The sequence below is a fragment of the Lampetra fluviatilis genome, chromosome 10, assembly GCF_964198595.1.
Source record: "Lampetra fluviatilis chromosome 10, kcLamFluv1.1, whole genome shotgun sequence".
Lineage (NCBI taxonomy): Eukaryota > Metazoa > Chordata > Hyperoartia > Petromyzontiformes > Petromyzontidae > Lampetra > Lampetra fluviatilis.
The window spans coordinates 7,877,442-7,903,111 of record NC_136284.1 but is presented as its reverse complement, the minus strand read 5'-3'; the positions used below and the strand labels follow the sequence as shown (position 1 = coordinate 7,903,111).

General features: G+C 43.3%; 1 protein-coding gene across 6 annotated transcripts in view; it reads left to right on the top strand.

Moving 5' to 3' along the window:
* Positions 1-25,670, top strand: part of LOC144934524 (RNA-binding motif, single-stranded-interacting protein 1-like) — a 276,390-nt gene that overhangs the window by 135,868 nt on the left and 114,852 nt on the right. The window contains exon 1 of one of the 6 annotated variants that reach the window (XM_078860395.1): positions 20,349-20,645. The exons of the other annotated variants lie outside the window; for them this stretch is intronic. Within the exon in view, the coding sequence (XP_078716521.1) occupies positions 20,550-20,645 (96 nt within the window). The 5' untranslated portion in view covers positions 20,349-20,549. Of the gene's footprint in view, positions 1-20,348; positions 20,646-25,670 lie in introns of those variants that run through there. 6 annotated transcript variants of the gene reach the window in all.

Below are 25,670 nucleotides of genomic sequence, written 5' to 3'. Positions count from 1 at the left end.
TCGCAGTCAAATGCTTACTTTTCGTTTTATTGTACACAATCTCGCTGCTCATTTGAACAAAACATTTGCTCCCCGACCGATAGGTCACAAAAACGAATGAAAAATAACAAAACCTAAGCCGCGCGCAGTTACAGAAAAGAAGCTGTATGTTGTGGGCAGCATATGGAGAGTAATGTACACTTGCCCGAGACTTCAAAGGGACATAGGAGACTGTGACCCCAGGCAGCGTAATGCCCACACGGGGCCTCCAGTAGCACTCCCAGGGACTGGCTCAGGTCATCCAACTTGTGGGCTCAGGTTTCCACACATAGCTGGGAAGCCTGGGAATGGAGATTGGTGGAGTGGCCGGTCAGTTAAATGAGAAATGTTTGCTACGGGTCTGCGGGGAATTCTACATGGGGCCCGCGATGGAATGTGGAGGCAATGCCCACGTGAGAAGCCACCTGATAAAATGTGGCCATCAGGATTCCTTTCGAGGCTTCACGCTTAAAGATACCTCCTGCTGTAGTGTCTATCCACACAACCCCTTGTAACGAATCGATCACGGGAGTTTTTCTACAAATTAATTCTCTAGAGCAGGTGTTTTTTTTTTCCACGGTTTCTGAGCACAAGTCTAAAGGCCCAAAATGCCACGTGGCCAGCAACATTCAAGACAATTGAGGTAGAAGTAAAACAAGTCCGAGTGATTTCCTGCTCGAATGAGCATTGAGGTGGTGGTTATGTGGTGCTTATCTCCTATTTGCAGCCCTTTAGCCAATGGTGGAAATTCCACATTCCTGTGGTGGGGGTTGAGTCTCTCTAAGAGGACAACCACTGTTGACTACTGTACCTCACAAACTGTTACTCACATTACGACCCCAGAGGGATAATGGGCTGAGTCAACCCCCAATTGGGATTTCAGCTCGATATATTAGAGTTCATATGGTTTCTTGAATTGTGCAAGGGTCATTTGAAGTTGGGTGTGCATTTTAGCGAGGAAGGAAACATTGCGGCATTATACAGTTCCTTTGTCGACGATTGCTCTGTGTCTACATGTGGGCAGTGCATTTGCGCCGTGATAAATGTGAGGAGAAATTATTGTAGTTATTTTGAGTTTGCAGAATGGAATTGAAAAAAAGTGCTAATTGCTCCGCACAGCTAACTAAAGGTGTTTAGCTAATTGGAAATCACACGTTGATGGGCTGAAAATGTGAACAACTGTGAGCGAGAGGGCAGGTGGCCATGAAGCAATCTGTGCTTATCAGACACTTGAATTTGCCGTGGAGACTATTTTATGGGCACTTACTCATTCTCGCAGCTTCTAAACATTATAATTTTTTTTCTTTTCACGAGATTCACAGTACGCAAACATTTCATCTGGTTTTGTCGTTTTACTTCACCATCACCGGGAGAATGTACACATTGTGAACCATTGCAAGATATATAGATTATTGCACAGGAATGGAAAGATTCTTTGTTAAGTCTTATAGAATGTCAGCACAAACCGCTGACTGTCTCTTTATCGCTCCACTTATCTCAACCCATATTTCTATGCTGATGTTGATCAGGCCCCACCAGGTTCATGCTTTAAGCTGAGTTGACCTAAGGGCCGTATCTCATAGCAGAGTATTACATGGCTGAAAGAACATAAGCAGGTAAATTATATCATCCGAAGAGTTTTTTTTTTAATGGTCTTGAGCAGGACATATCACACGATGTGCTAGGATAGTGATGGAGCGACAGCCACGGAATGGAATGCGTCTTAAGAGCACGTGCACCAAAGAGATGGAGCAATGAAATCGGCCCGTGTGGAGTGACCAGGTCGATTATTACATCTCACGGCATTGTGGGAGATTGTGACAGCTCAGGGTGGCCTCCATCCAGCAGCACACCGATCATGGATGATGATGATGATGATAATGATGACCTAAGGAACAGGTTGACTGTGGGCATGTTCACTTACAAATGCCACATGTGTTGTGCATCATAGTCAGGAATCATAGCGCAATGAATTAACCACCACACACTGTACACATACAGACAAAGGTCCCCCGTGTAGCCTACATAGCCTGCTTGGTAAAGCCCTGTTAGCGAGCACCTGTTAAGTTCAGCATGGTGCACGAGCAAGTGGTGTGGCCATTCATGAACCTGGCCACCTTTGTCTCCCCAGTATTGATGCTTACATTTTGCACCAGGTACTCATAAAGGCCGACGTTCGCTATGGGCTGGGATAGAGTTCCGCGGTTCATTGCACAGTGCACTAACCATTGCACCACCATTCCCCAAGACAAATATCCTCCCTATAGCCTTAACAGACTGTTGGGGCAAGTGCTGTTATCCAGCATAGCATGCGAGGGGATGGGTGGCTAGCACAACGCCCGGCCGCCTTTGTCTCCATAGTGGCGATGTTTACACATCGTACAAGGCTGAGTCGACCTCGGGGAGGCCCAGGACCGGTTCAGATGATCGTCACTGTTGATGGCCGTGAGCGAGATTCTAACTCGCGTCGCCGGGTTCATAGCGCAGCACGCTAACCGCTACGCTACCGCTCAACGCACAACGCACACACACTCACACAGATTTGTTCAAGCCATAGTCCATTAGAGCTGGATCAGTGCTGCTTCTGAAAGGAGACTGCCTCCTGGGAGGGCGGCCATGCTGCCTCGGCCACCCAGTGTTCGCTCTTTTGTGCTGAGCGTGCGGCGAGGGGAGTAACCAATCATTTTTAGAGCTTGAACTTTGACATGTAAAAGTGATGTACTGTTAAATGCATTATAAATGTTTGTTGAATAGGATGGCCATATTCCCCCCCCCCCCACCACTCAAATATGAGCCACAATGCCCACTTCTCTAATGCACGATAAAGTCTCATGCTGCGACACCGTTCCCAAGCCGGAGGCCACATTTCCCCACCGACTTTTTCGGCCTCCGAGCGTGAAATCACGAGTGCACTGGCAACTAGTGAGGTTCATCTACACGGGATCCATGTTTGAGGCCTAGCAGTTATGGGAGGACCAATGTTACTATGATGATGAGATCGCAGTACTTTGTTGCTTTTGAATACATGCGTTTTTTTTTGTTTGTTTACGTATATTATCACCAGACTTGTTGTCACAATGTGATTCGTGAATCAATTCCTTGAAAATAAAGTTAGAATCGCGCAATAAACAGTTCCTCCATTTACCAAGACGTGCAGTGGCATCTTCTCAAATTTTCAAGGCGTCACAAATATCACCCAACTCGGTATGTCCGTTTTTAGTCAGGCGACACAGTTTCGATCATATTTTTATTTTACATTGTAATGCACTGTGACAGTGGCCACATGGGTCACGTGAACTAATTATACACAAAAGCTGTGAATTGCAAGAATCTAACACTCAGAATTCGGCGCACTAATCATGAGCACAGTTGGCTACGTACGGTGCGAAAGAAGTTCAACATACATAATAAACAAAATCGATTGTAATCAACGAATTGATGCATTGTCTAACACACGACTAGCGCAACTATTTGTTTTATTTTTCTTCGTGGTTCCCCATTTTGCAACGTGGCACTTTTTTGAAAAGCCACGTGTCAGTGTTATACCGACAACAGAAACAGCCTCTTGATTGCCCACTTTGACTTATTAGTGCATCTGTCACACATCAGAGCGAAAACAATAACGAAAGCTGAGGCTGGGAGTTTGGAATCATTCACTTTTAGACTGCCACACAAACTGTATAGAGCATTCAGCACATTCCTTTTTGACCCCTGCCAAGACAAGGTAAAATGAAAGGTGAATGGCTGGCATTTGCGAGCAGAAAAGGACCGTCAGTTTCGCATGACGGCTCCCATAGAAGACACACAGCCAGGAGAGCACAGTCCAGGAGCCTCTCAAAAAAGAAAAAAAATCCCCCTTCGTCCAACAATGGGCCACATTTTTATGAACCTGCAGCACTTCTTGACAGTTAACTGAATGACGGGCAAATTCTTCGGTGTCCCGCCACCGTATAAATATCCAGTATAGCATTCGGTGTATATTTTAAATCGGTATGAAATGGAAATGTTTATCGGTGAGCGCCTTGCCTCTTTAATAGGGTAAGTTTATTATTTACCGCAGGTTAAAAGTGAAAGTGTCCCAAAGCTCAAAATAAAAGTAATATCTCTCTGCTTCTGTTGGTGGTCCTGAGTTAGGGCTAAAACTTATTTACTCTTAATTAAAAATATCCATTTGAGCAGCAAACATTCACAGACATCCAGACTGAGTTTTTTCTCAAAAAATGTCGATAACATTAAAATAGGGATCCATATCGTTAATGCTTTTGCTAAATGCATAAGATAAATACGTGCTGTCTGAGCTATCATCTTTCCTTGGTCCTCAAACGTTACACAATTTCACGAAGTACCTTTTGCAGGCACTACCATTGAAAATGTAAATTTGTAAAAAAAAAAATTGGATATCTGGTTGTATTGTCTTGTTCTACTATTGCTTTAAAATACAAGCCATTGTGGAAATTGTTTTATGTTCTTTTGTATGTCACGACTCGCTTTAAAAAGAGACTTGTCTGAATAGCCTCTCACCTGGTAGAAATGAGGGATATCTACTTACCTCAATGGAGTATAAGCCAGGTAACATTCAAAATGGAATACAAATAAAGAACTATTGTTCGTGACTCATCATCATTAAGTTGTTCTGTGTGTATTCTTTGGTTATTTCGGTAAAGTCACGTAGATAGAATTTTTTAAAAAATAAAGTGAACAAAAATAATTAAAAAAGAAAAAATAATACTGTAGCCTGGTTCTTAATCGGAGTGAGTGTACTGGCAGTCTATAATGTAGACTGTAGCCTGGTTCTTAATCGGAGTGAGTGTCCTGGCAGTCTAAAATGTAGACTGTAGCCTGGTTCTTGACCTCGGTGAGTGTACTGGCAGTCTATAATGTAGACTGTAGCCTGAAAAGAAAAAGTCACGACGTTTCGAGAACCAGGCTACAGTCTACATTATAGACTGCTAGTACGCCCACCGAGGTTGTCTATATTATAGACTGCCAGTACACTCACCCGGCTTAATAACTATTGCTGCAGTCTACATAATAGACTGCCTGTACACTCACCAAACTTAAGAACCAGACTACAGTCTACATTATAGACTGCCAGTACACTCACTCCGATTAAGAACCAGGCTACAGTATTATTTTCATTTTTAATCACTTTCTTTTTATTATTTTCTACGTGACTTTACCGAAAGAACCAAAGAATATGAATTCCTGCAGTCACGAAAGTTTTAAGTGAAAATGTGTTCTGTGTGGTTCACTATCCTGTCCTATTATGTAGACAAGGGGGGACGAGGGTGGGTGCGGTTATTCCACCGCGGTATGAACCCAGTGACGTGAGTTCAATTTCCGGCCACGACTAACATCAGTGGTGAGTGATATTTAAACCAGTCCTGGGTCTGCTGTAGGTGGAACTCATCCTCAAATGAGTACCTGGCGTGTTGTTTAAAATCAGCGCTGTTGGAGACAAGAGTGGCTGGGCGTGGTTCTAGTCACACCACCCGTAAGTGCACTCGATAGCCTTAATAGGCGCTCGCTAACAACACTTGACCCAACAGTCTATACTACTCTACGGAAGCGTTGTGCATAGAGTGTGTGGCGTTTAATGCACTGCACTATTATCCCAGCGGCCTGAATTCATTTAACAACCATTTGTTGTCTATGGCCCATAAAATTAGGTTTTTTTTTGTATCGTGTGTTGGAAGTTTTTAAATATAGGATACATTTTGGGTTATTAGAACCGACGTGCATCTTCTTTGTGTAGTTGCTGCTTCTTCAGTGAACTTATACGTGAATAAAGACTCCACACATTCCTCAATAACACCACCATGAAGAAAATATATATAGTAGGTGACATTTCTGGCAATGGCCAATCTCCATAGCTTTTGATGTTTGTGCATCTGCACCACTGCTGATGCAGTATCACACATTTTTTTTATTATCATTTAAATGTGAATGTCAGTCGGCCGAAGGATTTAGATCTCCCTTGTTGGCAATGGCATAAAACGGACATTCTTTTTTTTATCCAACAACACTGCCTTAAAAGAAAACATATATATTCGGCGACGTATCAAGCAATGGCCCTTTTATGGCAGTGTTGTTGACGAGTGTGCTGAGTTCTTTGTTGTTACAGTAATGCTCTTCGTGCACCACTGCCAACGAAGCATAACCAAATAACGTGTTGTTTTATCTAGTCATTATTAGGGTTCTCTGTAATTGCCTTAAGCCTAGGACTACGAGTTTGTTCTGCATATCCCATATGAAATGTGGCTGACATTACGTTTTAAAGGTCATCTGTACTATTAACAATGTCATTCCAAAGTTTGCCTAATTAAAAGACCCACGAGGCCTTCAAAGGTATAAAAACACCGCGGCTCACGTCAACTGTTTAGTTCTCAAGATACCCAGCAGGTAAATCCACACATATAATTTAAATCTGTTTAGAAATGTCCTGGAAATGTATAGCAAAGTGATACGACCAGTGCTGTTATGTGGGCCAGAGACGTGGGCATCGAGGAATAAACAAGTAAACCCGTAAAAACAAAGTTTTTCACTATAAATCCTTTATATGCGTGGCGGCTAGAGTCTTCTCATCCTCTGGCTTGAGATGGCTGCCACCTATGGGTCAGATGATTGCCTGCCACCATTAAGCAATTGGTAATAAAATATTTAATTTGTTTTCCATAAACAGTGTAAAATTTTGGGAATTTTTTTTCCCGAACATTAATTGTCACGCACAACGAGTCTGTGTGGAAAATGTCAGCTCGATTGGATCACGGGAAGTGGGTTAAAAAACGACCAAAAGATTTGCACGGTCGTAAGCAAGCAAGCAAGCACGCAAGCAAGCAAGCACGCAAGCAAGCAAGCGAACTTAATATAAAGGATTTAAAAAGGCAGATTGCTTGAAAGTGCAGAGATGACAATGCTGTGGTGGCTCTTGGGAATATCTCAAAGGGAAAGTGGAATTGAAAAGTTAAAGCCCTGAACGGGCGTTACTTGTTCTCAAGAAGGTAAGAGAAGCAAGGCGCACATGGTGTGGGCACGTGTTGAGAAGAGACAAAGAAGGTGCAATTCGTAGTGCTATGGAGATGCTTCCAGTGCAGGGCAGAAGGAGGAGAGGGAGACCAAGGGTGAGAGGGGAGGATTCGGTGGAACGAGATGTGAGGACAGTGGCTGTGACTCGAGAATAGGCACAGAATAGAAGCACTTGGAGACAGAAAATCCAAGCAGCCGAGCACAATGCAAAAGTGGAAATTCTGACTTCCAACAAGAAGACAAATACATGTCCTGATTTTTGCGCAATTTTTGAGCGAACTGGAGAAAACGACGATTAGGTAACGAATTGAAAGGTGAGATCATTTTTCTTTTGCCGATTCTGCGGCTCGGAGGCCCACTTTGTGATTCTTACCCGTGCAATGCAAAGGCAAATTGAGGTTAAGGAGGAAAATTTGCATTGAAATGTATTATTGTCTCTTTAAAAACGAGCAACGAAAGACGGTTAAAGGTGTGCGAGGACCCAATCCGCATGCTCGCTTGATGAATGTGCTCGCAATTATGCGTTTGTGGAGGTCAAATTGAGGCTTGTCGCGCATCATTTGATGCTGCTGTGCGCAAGTTTTTTGATCTCCGTTGTAGGGTTTGCACCTGTGCATAACGCACGCTTCCTGAATAAGCTCCTATCACGCGGAGCGAAACATCAGACACCGTGACAAATAACACATGAAACAACCCCGTAACACATTGGACTGAACTATACTCAACTAAACTATTTTATTTACCAGGAAAAGCCCTCTGAGCTTTTAGCTCTTTTTCACACATGGTCGAAATGGCTGCTATCATTTGTGGGATTTATAGTCACAGCCAAAAAAATCTAAATGCATGTTTCTAAATGTGGAGAAAGATCCACACGACAACTGGGAGAGAGGACACGCGAACTCCACAAGTACAGGCGTCGTCAGGCTCGGGATCGAATCCACGAATTCCTGCGTAGCAGACGAGGGAGATAACATCTCGCCACTGCGGCGCCCTTATACGGCACAAGCGCAAAAATCTACTCAGTGTTAGCGATATTTTTTGTTGTGGAGACACATTGGTGTGTGGTATGGACAAGCGTGTAATGGCGGACAGAGTCTATTTTTGTCTTTAGTTAAAAATTGGTATATTTTACACTCTAGAGCACATGGTGACGAAAAAAAGATAGTTGCATTATTAAATCACTAGCTTTATTTATTGATGCATAGATAGGAACATGGAAATCATGACGGTGAAAATAAAGATTTAATTTCAAATATGAATGAATGCGTTTCGTACATTTACAAAAAATGCACACATTAGCTTTCTTCTCCATACTAATGATTTACATCGTTTTCGAGCCATTTCGATTTCAACATTAAAAGTCCAATTTTCTGCTGCTGAATTTATTGACGAAAGCTCATAAATACGGGGTCATATATTCCTTGGCAGGGTAGACATATATGGACCTCATGTACATTTATCGTTGTTTAATCATGACATTTGGGGAGCAGTTAAGAAGACTGCAAGTCCACTTAGCAATTTTCAGCGTGGGAGGAAATTGCAATGTTAAACTTTGCGATGGGAAGATTCCTCAGTGCTGAAACGAGTATTCCACAGATGAAAATATATATATACATTGCACAACAATGCTGTGTACACATTACTGTATTTGTTTTCTGAAATATGCAATTTTTTGTTGTTCACATTATAAGAGAGATGCTATTTTGGAAATCAAATGTTTTCTCATGTAGTGTGCTTTGCATTAAAATGTGTGGTGTGGTATTTGCAGCAAAATAAAATAAAAACTATGTTTGGGCACGGTCCAAGACATCATAATATATTTGTCTCATGCGTGAGAGTGTTCATTTATACTTAAAACATATTCCCAGGCATGTATTGTTTTAGAAATGTGTACGCTGCTAGTATAATGCTGAGATATCGCTGAGCGTTGCGTTTTTGTTTGTTGGAACAACTTATGCCAGCAGTCCTCTTTTACATTTCCCCAATGCATTACCTTGCCTCCTGGTGGATCTATTGTGTGTTGATCTGCCATTGTGTCACATCCACATGCATTGATCATCTGATACCAGCCGTCTCTAGGATATGGTAATGTTGCACTATCTAAGCAATGATTTTGGATGATAGTCCAACGACTGTTAAAATGTAGTGTTATTTAACATTATTAGTATTCTGAATGATGATAATATTACAAAAGGCTCTTGGTTCCTTAAATACAAACGGTTCGTTCCAAACCGCCACAACGCAGTGTGCTCATCGTGTTGCTAAACTGCAAACAGCCTAACTTTTAATGCGAAATTAACAAATCGCTGGTAATGGCAAATTGATAGAAGTGGAAGCGAGAATTACGGCTCACAGATGCGTAAATGTAGCCCATAATTAAGGTACTGTGAAAAACATCTCTGCAGGGCTGCGTACGCCTAACATCTACTTAGCAGTTGATGTTTAACAGATGTCATGCGCAAGTGTCACTACCAGCCGCATGGCATTTTCGCACCAATAAGTGATTTTACACGGTAGGGGCATAAGTGCTTACCGAGCACTAAATCAACGGGGGTGTTAGTGCGGACAGGACGCGGCATTGAGACCTCGATTTCTCAGATCCTTGTGCGTCCTCAAAAAATTAGCGCGATATTTAAAGAACACGTAGTCCTGTGAATACCCACGGAGAAATGCTTAATCGGGCTTAAAAGAAGTATAGGGAGAGAGAGAAAAAAACATATTATGTACTTAATCCCCTGTAAAGTGTCTCCGAGTCGGAGATATTTCCAGCCAGGCAAATGGCTCAGCTGCGTACAAGTTCATTATAAATGACAGCTTAATCCTTGTAGAGATAGTGCTATATAAGCACAGGCCTTCTGCAGGAAGTGCAGTCTGCTGGGTCATGTGTATTTGACTTCTATAATTTATGAATGTGGAAAAGGATTTTTTTTCCTTTCAACAATCACCTACGTGAAAACATGTGATGTGTGTTTACATATTATTCGACGTACATTGATGACTAGTCTTAGCATCGTGGAAGTAAGCGGGCATGTAGATTCACCCCCGCAGTGATTCACTGAATTGTCACGATTCCGGGATGGCCATTTAATTCTTGCAAAGGAATAGAATGCATCCGAGAGTACGTTGACTGACGAGATGGAGCAATGAAATAAGCTCTATATGTACAGTGAGGGAAAAAGTATTTGATCCCCTGCTGATTTTGTACGTTTGCCCACTGACAAAGAAATGATCAGTCTATAATTTTAATGGTAAGTGTATTTGAACAGTGAGAGAGAATAACAACAACAAAATCCAGAAAAACGCATGTCAAAAATGTAATACATTGATTTGCATTTTAATGAGGGAAATAAGTATTTTACCCCTCTGCAAAACATGACTTAGTACTTGGTGGCAAAACCCTTGTTGGCAATCACAGAGGTCAGACGTTTCTTGTAGTTGGCCACCAGGTTTGCACACATCTCAGGAGGGATTTTGTCCCACTCCTCTTTGCAGATCTTCTCCAAGTCATTAAGGTTTCGAGGCTGACGTTTGGCAACTCGAACCTTCAGCTCCCTCCACAGATTTTCTATGGGATTAAGGTCTGGAGACTGGCTAGGCCACTCCAGGACCTTAATGTGCTTCTTCTTGAGCCACTCCTTTGTTGCCTTGGCCGTGTGTTTTGGGTCATTGTCATGCTGGAATACCCATCCACGACCCATTTTCAATACCCTGGCTGAGGGAAGGAGATTCTCACCCAAGATTTGACGGTACATGGCCCCGTCCATCGTCCCTTTGATGCGGTGAAGTTGTCATGTCCCCTTAGCAGAAAAACACCCCCAAAGCATAATGTTTCCACTTCCATGTTTGACGGTGGGGATGGTGTTTTTGGGGTCATAGGCAGCATTCCTTCTCCTCCAAACACGGCGAGTTGAGTTGATGCCAAAGAGCTCCATTTTGGTCTCATCTGACCACAACACTTTCACCCAGTTGTCCTCTAAATCATTCAGATGTTCATTGGAAAACTTCAGACGGGCATGTATATGTGCTTTCTTGAGCAGGAGGACCTTGCGGGCACTGCAGGATTCAGTCCTTCACGGCGTAGTGTGTTACCAACTGTTTTCTTGGTGACTATGGTCCCAGCTACCTTGAGATCATTGACAAGATCCTCCCGTGTAGTTCTGGGCTGATTCCTCACCGTTTTCATGATCATTGCAACTCCACGAGGTGAGATCTTGCATGAAGCCCCAGGCCGAGGGAGATTGACAGTTCTTTTGTGTTTCTTCCATTTGCGAATAGTCGCACCAACTGTTGTGACCTTCTCACCAAGCTGCTTGGCGATGGTCTTGTAGCCCCATTCCAGCCTTGTGTAGATCTACAATCTTGTCCCTGACATCCTTGGAGAGCTCTTTGGTCTTGGCCATGGTGGAAAGTTTGGAATTTGATTGATTGATTGGTTCCTTCTGTGAACAGGTGTCTTTTATACAGGTAACAAAGCGCTCCCTTTTAGAGTGTGCTGCTAATCTCACCTGTATAAAAGACGCCTGGGAGCCAGACATCTTTCTGATTGAGAGGGGGTCAAATACTTATTTCCCTCATTAAAATGCAAATCAATTTATTCCATTTTTGACATGCGTTTTTCTGGATGTTGTTGTTGTTATTCTGTCTCTCACTGTTCAAATAAACCTACCATTAAAATTATAGACTGATAATTTCTTTGTCAGTGGGCAAACGTACAAAATCAGCAGGGGATCAAATACTATTTTCCCTCACTGTAAGTGCAAGGTGCAGGTGCTATGCGAGATTGTGAGAGATGGCAACAGCTTTAGGAAGCCTTTATCCATCGGTGGATTGATCGTGGCTAATGATGACAAATTAAACTCAAGAATCAAATCTCTATTGTCTTATTTTCTCTGTCTCTTTTCATTTCTTTGTACAGTTTTATCCCCTCCATTAGCCCCAATGTGACACTCGCATAACAATTGCAGAAATCGTATATTCAATTATCTGACGAATGATTTAATCCACCTATAATGAATGAAAAAGTATATGTTTCATTGATTAATTGATGCACCATTACATGATGAGCAGTAATCACTCATAATAGCATATCTCTGACCCAAATCCTAGTCATGGCCATATGTACAATGGAGGTAATTGATACAAATTCTAGGCATCTATATGGTGGAGTGGTGCTGTGAACCTTGAAACCCAAATTTTAATTCCCAGCCATGGCTTAGATGAGTGGCGAGTGATATTTAAACTCTGGCTGTCGCCTGATGATGCTAGTTGTAGTTACTGGCGAAACGTCGTACTCGAATTGTAAATGTTGTGGGTTTACTCTCCAACACACCGGTGTGCTGTACGAGTAACGAATTGGCATGTTTTGTTTACGTGACAAACCCTATTACTAATTGGCTGCATTGGCTGGTGGCGGGTTTAACGACACATTTATATTTACGCTATCTAACCCTTAAAAAACCTCTATTGTGGATAATATTGGTCGCGAAACCCTTCTAGGTGTTAAACTGATCTTGGGTGCCCCCCACCTTAGGTACCCCACACCTTGGGTGCCCCCCACCCACAACCCAAACTGATTAGCGTGGCGAAGCACAGTCAACCCACACCCGTGGCCAACATGGCATGGGTGTGGTCTTCTTTTGTCAGTGGATTTCCACAGAGCTGTAAATGAATAATCATAATGATTATTATTGGAATATGTATATCTCTTACATTGATTTATAAATAACAGATGTGCAGTCATCCGATATTGAGTTTCTGTCTAGTGCAGTATGCCCATCACTTGTGGTCTGTAGATAAATGTTGGTTGTTTCTGACGTCGGTTGTAATAGGTGTTCGCTAACAGCAATTACTCTAAGGTGTCCTAAAAAGGTGGCATTGTGGCTCTCTGTGTTATATCCACAGTGCGTACAAGGCTGAACAGTCAGAAAGGTTTGAAGGGTGTATAAAACGGCTGTATTAACATTTCATTAACATTTTGCCTAGCAGCAAGATCTTAAAAGCAGCCTCCGCCTTGTGATAGCCAGTGTCATTTAGCTATTGCTATACTCCCCAGACAATTGTGATGCTTAAAGAATGAGAAGGCATCGGAGAATCCACTTACTTCAAGGACCTCATTTACGTCTTTTTGATTCTTGCTTAAGAGGACCGTATAGAACATCCCTTTGGAATACAACACAGATCTCAGGCAATAAAGAACGCTTCTGTAGTAATTCTGTAAGCGGGGGTCGTCGTAAATCGCGAGCGCATTAACTGGAGCCTAATTGTTTATATGAAGCAGCTGAACAGTCCAACATCAGCCAGATCATACGAGGTCTCCATGCCCTTTCTCCCTGCACCCCACTTGCTTGGGCGAGACGTCTGTTTCTTATCATAAGAAATGCCGCGGCAAACATTTAAAACTATGCCCTAACCAAATACTCTGGCTCTAAACTGCACATGTTTATGCTGGCAGCTCTGGGTGACCTAAAAAAATCCGCGTTTCTTTTTTTGAATTGTGGTTAAATTATTCAGTATATTCATGAATTGTGTTGGAGGGATTTTTTTTTTTTTGCGGTAACATTTTTTCTCCTCTTTCTCTCTCTCTTTCAATTGTACCGTCGCTATGAATGCAAAGCGCGAACACAAGCGCCTCGTGTGATTTGAGAGCGGCAACACCAGGGGCGTCAGTGGAAATCTTACGCGGTGCGTTTTCTGATATTGTATTTTCTGAGCATTTGTCACTTCACCCGGTGGACGTGGATAAATTGGTATTCTCAGGTGACCCCCGCACGCACAATGCATTCTTCTCGTTCAGAATCAAATTCTCTCTCACTGTGCTAAACTATGAATGCGGTAGCGTTCCATTAAGTGATCAGTTCAAGGCAGCGCCGACAAATAATAAATAACAGCCAAGCTGTCTGGCCGTGTTGTATAATCTATGAGACCACTCTGGTTTTGAACACCTACAATTTAAGTTTGAAATCACGAAGCTGTCCCGTGTGCTTTCGTTCATTCGCATAATTTCATCGTGCGAAAGGAGGGGATGAGTGGCTGGGGATGCATGGGGAGATAGGAGTCTTTTTATTTTGCCGTGACGTCAAACTTGACTGCAGTGGATTTTTTAGGGTAAATCACATAAAAGGGGAATAAGGCATCAAGATTAAGTGACTTGCTGTGTATAATGACCTATGTAATAGCATAACTGTACTTGTCTCACTGATGGGAAAACCAGTGTGCAGTTGCACTTAGCAGGCAGCGCATACATTTGCTCGCCACAAAGACTGACAGCGTTGCGTTTGACTTCGGGCAAAGGAAATTCACAACAGCTTCGTGAATCCGCCTGATGCTTACAATTGTGCAAGCGTAGGTACTCCCAGAGGTGGACATGATTCAATAAAGGTGTCTCTGTGTTTGAATACACAGGATGATTCCCTACATCAATAGCACACGTGCCCTTCACTTGCTTCGGGAACGCATGTCAAGAATTCCTCCTGGAATTCCAAACCGTCATTAATAGGGCCCCATATTGCCCAGTGGCTTTTGAGAGACGATTGGAGGTTCATAATATTGAATTGATTGATTGATTGATCGGTCATCACAACTATTGGAGCTGAAATTATACCGTAGAATTGTTAGGTCGTGGTTTGTCAGCTATAATAGTGTTTCGCGTGCACTCTGGCCGAATAAATTGATGGCAGTAGTTAAAAAAAGAAGGCATCGTGAATTGGAAAATTTTGGCCTTTTTCTGCTTCACAAATTTCAATTAGGCTTGTTGTGAACACTTTGGGGAATTCTGTCTCCAAGAGTACAGCAACCAATGTGAATTCCGAATTTGTGAAGTCGTTATGATGAAAACACATTGTACAACATTTTAATGTGAAATTTTTACTTTTCCCATACCATTTAAGGCAATGCTGTATTTTTACGCAAAGGTATTGCACCGTAGCATTACAGAAACATGTAAAATACATCATAGTTAAGCAGAACTGAGTCTGCACATTATTTTTTCTTTTTTTTTCAATTTCCCTCCACTCTCCCTCCAGCTTCAACGGCCACAGCAAAAACTCCCTTCTCTATTAATCTCTTATCAATCTCTGAATGACAGGAAGCCGCGCCTCTGATATGCTGCTCCCACAACAGTTTGGAATAGCCTTCCACCTGATGTTGAGTTTGCCGGATCCTTTCTCCGTGGTTTCAGATATAGACTAAAGACCCACCGTATCTCTTCTCTATTACTTGAGATTGATTTTTGTTAAAATTATTTTTACTCCAGTTGCTTTTGTATTTCATATCTGCTTGGTCCAAAACGAATTGCCGAATGAATGAGAGGACAGATGAAGCGGTGCATGTTCTGCTACACGTCGAAATGAACCAACACCTGAACGAATGACTGGACAAAGGAATGAGTTAGTGGGTGATTGGCATATCGTATAATTAATAATAAAAATTTGCATCTATATCGTGTCAAAATGCAACTGCATCTCAAGAAACTGTACAGAAAGTATGCCATACACATCGTAGAGCACTTTCGGAAACGGATATAATGTGTACATTTAACTGATAGATTACTCCACCATTTATTGGTTCGATGACTAGACTAATCGGATTGAATTGAAATAGTTGGGGGGAAATGTATCACCGCTATTGCCACGTGGGGTGTTGAATGGTAGGTGATGGGTAGGTTTTGGTGACATAATCATCTTTAGCACCTGTGAAACTTCGGGCATGGATCGCAGGGGTTTCCCACCTTCAGTTGGAAGTAAATCGGAGTGTCCATAATTTTTAAAGAGACCCAATTAATCAATCATAAAAAAGTAGTCGATTAAATGGTTTGGTTTATGAATAAACCTCATTGACTGATTACACAAGTTCTAATGCACATCCATATACATGTTTATTATAGCGATCAGTCATTTTCTGAAGGGAAATATATTAAGCCGAGACTTGAACGGGGCCAGTGAGTCAACAACATGGATGGCCGGGGGGGGTGTGGAATTTTAGAATATAGAGGCAGCAGCAGCGAAGGAGCGACCTTAGATTGAGCAGAGGCTGGGGAGGGTTTAGAACGAAGGCCTCGGTTACTGGAGCGGAGAGCATGTCAGCGGGGAGTAGAGTGATATGTGTGTGTACTGAGCCACATCAGATACACGTCAGAATCATATTTGTGTCTGCCTATACGTCTATATATAATGATATCTTCGTGTATATCTCTAGATATATGTGTGTTTGCATCCAATTGTTTCCTCGCCTCTCCCTCATTGTGCATTGCCCCGCCGCGATTGTGCATCATCAGGCGATACGAGTACGCGGTGTTTTGACACAATATAAGGGGAAATGGCCTTGCGTTTCATTGTAATAATAAAGAAGGTGCTTATGCGCTGGGCCGGGCTACCTAAAGTGGCTGTTGCCCCGGAAGCGGCTGCAAAACTACAGAAATGAACGTCTTCCTCCAGCGAGCCACTTTAATCCTGTGCCCAGGGGACCGGGTCAAGATGGAGAAACATAAGGCAGCCTGGGTAATTGGAAGGCAAGGCTGCACGGTACGTTCAAAAGGGGGGGCTGTGACCGTATTTAATTAGCTATTTCTGCTGTCAGACTACATGTTTTACAGCCTCCCAGAAGGAGCTTCAAACTAGAATATATATTTTTTACGTTATTATTTTCCCTCCTCAATCCAGCAGCCTCGTTACCCTACTATTTATATGCATTAGGAAGTTAAAGAACTTTCATTTCGAATTGTTAGGTCCACTAATACATTTTAGTTTTTCTGTTTAGACCATTTCAGAAAACAAATAGCCGTGTTACGACGTGCTTCCGACCGTATTTTTAATGTTTGGTTTAGATATATTGTAACACGCTGCTGCAGTTTAATACAATGCCACAAATCCACGTTTGCATGTTCCGTCAAAAGCCGTAAATAATGCGTGTGTTGCATGCATGTCTGCACCGTGCAATGCAACCAATGGGGGTGCAGGTTTTATTTGAATTTTATTTTCGCGAAGACGTGGCAACAAATATTTTTTTGTCATTGCAAAGATTCGCGTGTGCAAAGCGTGCGCGCGCGCGTTGCACACGCGTGCACAGATGCGCTCATAGGTGAGTGTTTAAGCGAATGCTGAAAATTCTCTCTTAGTGCAAGTCCCAGCATAACAAAGCATCTCATCCATCAGTGCCAGTTCCCGGCAGGACCCATCCTTTCCGGACTCTTCCCGAGATAGCAGGGGCCTCATGTGACTGCCTTGCACAATCGTGTGGCACTTGTGACAATGTTTTATTATTATTGCAGGAGCATGGTCCCAGGTTCAATAGCTCCCTTTTTTTTCTCTGTTCTCTGAGCCTGATTAGTGTCGGACTGTTGTGACAAATGTTTACCATTATCTCATGAACCGCAACATGAAAGCAGAAATTAGTATTCTTGGTCCTGGGAAAGATGTAAATGAAACAGTAAGTAAAATGTTAAAATATCTGCATTACCATCCCGCACATGCAATTGCTTTGCATGACATAAAACGCCATTAATAAATGGTGAGTTTCAATGCAAATCAGATGTGGAACGAATCGATGTGGAGTTTGTTAAATCGGTTGCCGTAGCATACGGCACAAATTCCACGCATTCCATAATAGTAACCCTGCATTTATCCACATTTTGGTGTCAAGCATAATAAGAATGATAATTTACAGCGCTTTGTCAATCCACTGCTGGATGAAGGCATCCCCATGCCGTGTGAGTCATGGGGAGCTGTCTTCACTGTACTTCACCATGCCGGTCTGTGTGTGTCGGTGAAAGGGGTCGGAGCGGGGTGAGGATAGGAAGGGGGTTTGGGGTTAGGCAGAGTGGTGCAGTGGTAACACTCGTGCCTGACAGCAAGGAGGTCCCAGGTTCGATTCCTGACTCGGGGTGTCTTTCAGTGGGGAGGGTTTTTTTGTACGCCCTGCCTCAGTTTTGAATGTTTTTTCTTGAGGATCTCGGCTTCTTCACAAAGCTAAAAAGAAATAAAGCGTGCAATGTGCATCGCCAATGCTGAAAATTTTGCCCGCAAATGACTCAATTGGGAATACACGGAGCAACATCGCCCCCCTTCCTGCGGAGACTTGGCAGTATCTCCTCACCAAGAGAGAGTCTTGAGAGTCAGCGAGGCCTTTCTTGTAAACAAGCGTGATAAATATATTCCGCACTGAAATGGGGCACACTGCAGAATTTAGAATTTAAATTGCACCTGTGAAATTTTGCAGATGTCCGTGAAAGTGTGTGTGTGTGTGCTGCGTAAACAACAATTAACTTCATACTCTTGAACGCTCCGCGTATACTGAGGATGAAGAATATGAAAATAAAAGTATTTGCTAATTGTTTCGGCGCAATTTAACATTGATTTACTTTTGGCTCAGTCGATAAAAGTCTAGACACACTACTCTCATTGACTTCACATATAATCTTTGTCTTTGTTGAGCTTATCTTTGCATGTATAAAATTAACTCGCCATAATGTACCGGTTTATGATATAGCAGTAAAAAAAATGAAAGTCTAGCATGAATATGGGTCATTTCCCTTGCTTAAACATTAGCTTATATATTTTTCAGGACGAAAGGCGGTGTTTGCTAATGACAATGCCATAATGGTCTTTTTGCCTTCAGAGGAGCATGGTTTATAGATGAAGATCAGTCAAAAAGGGTTCATGAAAGCAGGGTATTACACTTTAACACAGGTTTACGCTTGATTCTCTAGTTTTCAATTTAGAAACTTTTCAACTTCAATTCACTAATTATTTTATGTAATCGCTCCATGAAAACAAATGTTCGGAATAAGTACAATTTTCAGTTGAATAATTAAGTATTACATATTATTATGTATTCGCAGTATACTACATAATAATACTTGATGGCCATTTGCCAATACACTGCTGGATGAAGACATCTCCATGCTGTGTCAGTCACGGGTAAATTCAACTTCTCTCCACCACGATGGTGAGTGCAGGTTGGTGAACGGATGCACAGGACTGGTTCGGCTAGAACAGGGGTCGGCAACCAAAATAACAAGAAGAGCCATTTCTTTCCAATTCGGTACAAAATTCAGTATTTCAAGAGCCGCAATGCATCTGAGTACATACTGTACATACGTACATATTGTCAAGAAGCAGCCCATAAAGAGCCGCATGCGGCTCCGGAGCCGTAGGTTGCCGACCCCTGGGCTAGAATCTCCCGTCAATGTTAGTCGTGGTTCATAGCGCACTGCGTTAACCACTGTGCCACTACTCCCCCCTATCATAAATCTTTTGAGAAAATATGACATTTCTAGTGTTGTCAGATTTAGCACATGCATTAGCGAATGATTAATCTTAGTGGTACATTAAATTGTCACAGTATAATTTATGCAGGATTTTTCAAGTATGGAATTTTTTTCACTCACTACATTTTGGCAGCTTTACTTTTACACGCCATATTTACATACCATTCAGCAACTGACGTGGGCTGTGGCTTATAATTTATCCTAATGAGGAAATTGCTGTTACTGGCACTTGTAAAAAAAATTCCATTATGTGCAAAAGCCAACAACACTCAGCCAGGGTTTTGCCAGAACTGTCGAAGAGTACAGCATCAAATGATCCAGTTGACTTGTCCTATTCCTCCCCTCTCCGACTGCAGCATGTCCCTGCTGCAGTTGAACAGGCAGCTCCAGAAGCCACAGAAGTGATCAGACCCACCCCTTGTCCAATCTCTGTGCCAGTGTCAACTTGAGGGCACCACGCAAGATGCGGCCTCTTTTGGAAACGTGAACTCTTTGACCTTTGAGCCAAAGGGAAGAGAGACAAAAAATCGAGTTTTATGCTTTATAAAAAACAACAACTTTATTTTATGCACAGGGCAAGCATAAGTTATATATTGATGTACTCCATTCCACTTACTTTTTTTGAGTCTACAGTGTACGTGTCGGGCTCCTTTAGGGGCATTAATTTAATTAGAGCAGTGCTCCGGACGGTTGTAGCTGAGCTCCTGTGGCTATTCGATAGCCGCTCAATCAGCGGTGATCAGGCTTGTTAGTGGGAGCACGAGCCCGTTGTTTGACATTGGCCCATCTCCTTTTGCTTCACTCACAACGCGGGCATCAGCTGCACTTGCAGCCGGCGGGCTCGCTTCATTATAACTCGGTTGTAACGGAACAGCAGAGGGGGCACTGGGGATTGCACGCACACGCTGGCGTGCGTGTGTGTTCTGCTGCCTTAGCCGGAGTGGACGCTGCGAGGGGAGGGTGCGGAAATCGAGGAAGTTCCCGCAACGCTACCGATCGCAGCCTATCCTCGTCTGCCCGCGCTCAAGCAGGCGTGGCAGCAGAGAGCCAAATTGGGCTAGAGCGAGCGCGCGCGCGCGTGTGAGTGAGAGACTACACAAGCCAGACAGATAGAGCCGCACGCGTGCACGTGCGCGTGTGACAGCAGCCGACCCACGCCGTTGTATTCCACGAACGACGAGCGAGCGTTCCTTTCCAGAGCTCCGGCCGAGGCGATTAGTTCCCACAAGCGGGAGACCGCCAAATGTGTCCCGCCGACTTCATGGGAAAGCGCTTGGAGCAGCAACCAATGTTCCCCCAGTACACCGCCTACTACTACCCGTCGTGCCTCTCCGCCAAGGTGCAGTAAAAACGCAAGGCTGGCTCGTGCGTTCAGCAGAGTGGCTATTCTTAGGAAGAAAGTGATGGAATGTTTGGAGATGGACCAGCTGCTCGGTCGTTGGTCGCGGGGCTGCTGTTGCAGCTCCTGCTGCAGTCGCTGCTGCAATATATTTTGTTGACAACTGTGCAGTGGTTTCTTACGTTGCAGGAAAGTCGTCCGGTGCATTAGAGTGAGCATTGTTAACTGACGATCTAACCCTTACAGGTACGTGAACTGTGTTGGCACGCTTGGGAACGTTCGCCCCAAGTATGTCGTGTAATAATTACGTGCGCATCGGTCCGCCGTTGCGTTCTGCTTTGCCGCCCAGCATTGAGTCGGTGGCATGGCTACGGACGGTGGAAGAATTCCACGGGCTTAAAACCACGTGTAACTTAATTTGTCGATCATTGTCCGATGTAAGTAAAGGGTCCTGCACTGGTGTCGATTGGGAAGGGGAGGCACATCAGTGTCAATGTGATTTTCGGGGTGTCGGCTGCCTCCACGTGGAGATGGTCGGGGTGATGATGCTTATGCAGCTCCTCGGCACAGGAGTCATGGTTTCTAATTGTTACGTTGGTCTTAGATGTTTTGTTGGTCTGATGACCTTCTGGGATTTAGTTTTCCAAGCTGTGTATTATTTTTTATCACCCCCAAGCTGATATTGTACATGCAAAGCAAATGCCATCCATGCGCTATGATATATATTTATGTATAATGTATGATTGCGGTCAAACCAAGTTTATCGTGGATTTTTAAATGTATACGCAAACATTTAGATTTTTTGGGGAAGACACGTCATTGATATTATTGTACGCCATTTGTATAAGATCATTACTAAATGGTGATCATTCAATGTTAAAGAATAACAAGGTTCTATAGACTGTTATTCCTTCCCAAGAATATTGCCAAGTAAATGATTCCTTGTTTAAACATTGTCAAGTCTGTGTCTTCACATGCTGGATAAGCTCGGTCGCATTGTTACAGTTAACATTTCTATTTACTGTCAGCGCATATTTTATTACAATTGTTATAAGCGAGATAATTCATTCAAGACATCCGTTGAATATTAGACAGGCAAAAACATTATTCGCAGCGCGATATATACGCTCACAAACAATTTTTTTAGCTGCCCGTCATTTCTGTGTGTGTATATATATGCAGTGTATAAAACACGTATTGACACCCGCACACGCACATCCAAAGTATTAAAGAAATGACGACCACCGCACATTTTGTTGCTTGTTCCTGGCGAGTTGGCTGGCGGTGGCTGACGGCGCACAGGTAAATCCCGCGTGCTCGCTAACAGGCGGACAGACAAACAGAATGCAATGCGCCGATGCTCGAGCATGTCAACGAAAACAGCGGGGAATTGTACTCTGCACTTTGTAACGCGAGCGAAAGAAACCTCTGTTCGGGCTGTTTGTCACGCTAATGCACAACAAGCGCCCAGTATCTGGTGCTGTTCCGCTTGGATGTGTCTGTCGCGCATTCCTCGGCTGAAAGGCGAGCCCAGAGTTATGTCCGCAATTCATAACACGGAGTTTGTAGCTTGATATATGACGGTTGCTAGCCAGTGGGGTGAGTTGGGGCTGTGGTGGAGGGTGGGGGGGGGAGAGACTTGAGTGTTTTTTTGACGCTAGTTCCTGTCGCTTCGGTGGTTGAGAATCACCGTCGTGCTTAGGTTCAGCTCCACTTGTGGCATCGGCGGGCATGAAGGAATGGGCTTTATGTTACATTTAAACGAGCAAAGAGATCATCAATTTTAGTGCATTAACGGTCCATTTAAAATGCATTTTTTGCACTTAATATATAATCGAGTGTATGCATTTTATATGAATTGAGTCTTAGTGTGTGTGTGTAGCATGGGGAGTGGTGGTGCAGTGATCAGCTCGCCGCGCTGTGAAACAAGTGACTTGAGATCCATTACTGACAATGACTATCATCGGTGGCATCATCATCATCATCTGTCCTGGGCTTCTTGTAGGTTGACCCAGCCTTAAATGAGTATTCGATGTGGTGTGTGAACATTAACACTGGGGGAGACACACATGGCCAGGAGTGATGTTGGTCATGCCACCCCATCATATTTCATGCCGGCTTTGATAGCTACTCGCTAACAGCACTTGCCCCAGCAATCTATACGGCCATATGGGGTAGCGGGCGGGCGGAGTCATTTCTGTGAATGTGTGCATGAGCCTGGCAACCCAGGTCTAATTCCTGGCTCTAATGTACATCATCTTTGGCAAATTGTATTTGAACTTGACCTGGACCTTCCTTAGATCAACTCGGCCTAAAATGAGTACCTTACGTGGTGTGGCGATGGCAACAACACACCCTGATTTGCCGTGCAAACCTTAATAGGGGCTTGCTAATAGCACTGGCCTCTCGGGTATGCAATAACAAATTAGATATTCAATTTGCATGTGCACTCAAATACCATCTCATGCTTTGATAGTCTTCAAATGTGATTCTTTCAACTAAAGATGACCGTGCGTGTGCGTAGAGTTGGCTTCAACAATAAACATGTATTGGTTTGAAAATTGCCCTTCCTCTCCAACTACAATAATTAATATATATATACTTTTGAGCCCTTTGTCAAATCATCGTCTGATGAAGTCCCCCCCCCACCCCCGACGATGTGTTGGTAATGGGGGTTGTTTGATCATTTCGGGTTGGTAAAGGGGAGGCCCGCATTCAGACACCACCTCACACTGATGTTAGCCACGGCCAGGAATTGAATTCAGGTAACTGAGTACACCACCAACATTTATTTATACGTAATATAATGTACAGAGGGGAGTTACGTAACAACAACAAAAATAACCTTTATCACAGCATACAAACTAACCCAAGTGGAATTAGCCCAAGGAGAGCACATCAACGCCATTACACAAGGTCATTAAGTTGCACGAATTAACTGATTAGGCAGAGGGAAACCTTCAGCTCTCCAAACATTCTTTCGCTTTAGTTAATGTTCCAAGTGTTCCGTTTAGGCAATTATTTTATTTTCTCACAGCCCGCTTTCTCCCGCTTTCGGGAACATCATGAGCTGACCATTTATCTAACATCGCTAATCTTGCCGTCACCGGCGCGGCACAAAATGAAATCTAAGTGCCCTCTTCCCACTTTCCGGGAACCGTGCGTACTGTCGCAGCCGTGGATACTTTAGGGTTGCGGTTCGGGGTCTCTGGCACACACACACACCGGCTAATCTGCCGGCTAATCTGCGTGTTATGTTAGCAATGTGGTTTGAGGATCAAAGCGGATTAGGAGATAGACGGGTGTCACTGTGACAAGGTCTCGTTTACATACCAGAGATCAGCACCTCCTTAATTACTCCAGAAATAAATAAAAAAAGCCCCTCCGTCGTTTCCGTGACATACTGTAGTTGTGTCATGCTATGTACGTGGTGTACACGTTGAACCGTACGTAGCCAAACGAAAACACAGAAAGCAGCTAAAAAGGAATCCGTTTTCAATATAGACATTAGTTTTTAATCTGCTAGGAGGTGCGGGGTGAACATCACCACGTTACGGCCCTCTCCTCTGGAGCTGGCTGAGATGAGAGCACGTTAACATGGATGCTTTTCATCAACACCACGCTCGTAAGTGACAATACAAATAAGGAATACACTGCGGGAACGCCAGACATTATGCCATTCTGTCACCGTAATGGAGCATTAGGAGTTAAATTAAAATATCACTTTGTGTGTATTTAAATATTGCTGCTAGAAAACGTAATTACCCGCTTTCATGCTGACGATAATGCATTATATTGTCAGTGGTAGTGTACTGCCAGCAGTGGCAAATTTTTCTGCCTTTATAACTGTTTTATACAACATAGGCACATCGTGTATATAATATTAATTGGTTTAAAAAGGTTGGGCGCAGTGCCTTCGGCATACGTGGATTGCGGAAACTTATTGTTCATTTTGAGCTATATATTTTTTTTCTTTTTTACCTCCCCAAGCATGCTATTCGACAGTTCTGGGAGATGAAACATTGTATTTCTTCATTTATGGCATCAAGTTAATGAGGTTGTCCTCTGATATTGTAACGTGAAAGAGAGCCGTGAGCTAAATTTTTTATTACAGATTGCAGTTATAACCTGACGTATTGTAGTCATGCCCTAGCTTGTTTCAGTAATAAAAATTCGACAGCATGCAACTTGCTTTGGTTGGGTTATGGCCAACTTTAAATTATACGTGGATTTTTTTTACTGAAATGAAACTGCATTGTGCTTTAAAATAGAAATGAAACGGCATTGTGCTCTAACATATTTCTTATAGCAATGGAATACGTTATACGTTTAAAGTATTGTACAGCATGATGCAAACTTTTCAGTGCTCCATTTGCTGTCACATGATTGTGAACATACATTTATCACAGAAAAATTATTTCTACTAAACGCACCAATGTGTACCTCAAATTAAAAACCACACCGAGAGCTCAAAACAATGTGTCTGTCTAATTAAACACAGTTCCAAGATGTGGCACACCTGTGTGTTTGTGACTTGCAGCAAAAGCACAATGGCACAATACTGTCCACTGTAATCATTCTCCGGCCACATTTCAGATATTCACCAAGATACTCCTGAAACCGTCCACAGGCTCATCCACTCGCCACCTCGACACGAGCATAGCAACATTGCTGATCAATTCCCCGCCATACGAAGCATATTTGGCCTCTGCAATCGCGGCGAATGCACTCCGAGCATTGATGGATGAGCCGCGGGAATTGGCGATATAATTTGATCTTACGATGTACAGTGCCGTTTCTACGGCAGTGACGTGGCAAGCCCCGTGGCGCAGATGTCATTTGAGCTCATCCCTGCTCACTGCCGAAACGTTGCTCGAACGCAATGGCTCCGGCTCTTTTTTTTTGTTTGTTTGGCCTTCGAGTGCAGCGTGTGGTGCACGCAAACCCCCGCCATACGCCTGCGCCCGGTCAAACGTGGCTTGCGTTGAGCCTTGCAATAAGTTGGTGTCTGGCTGATATTACACG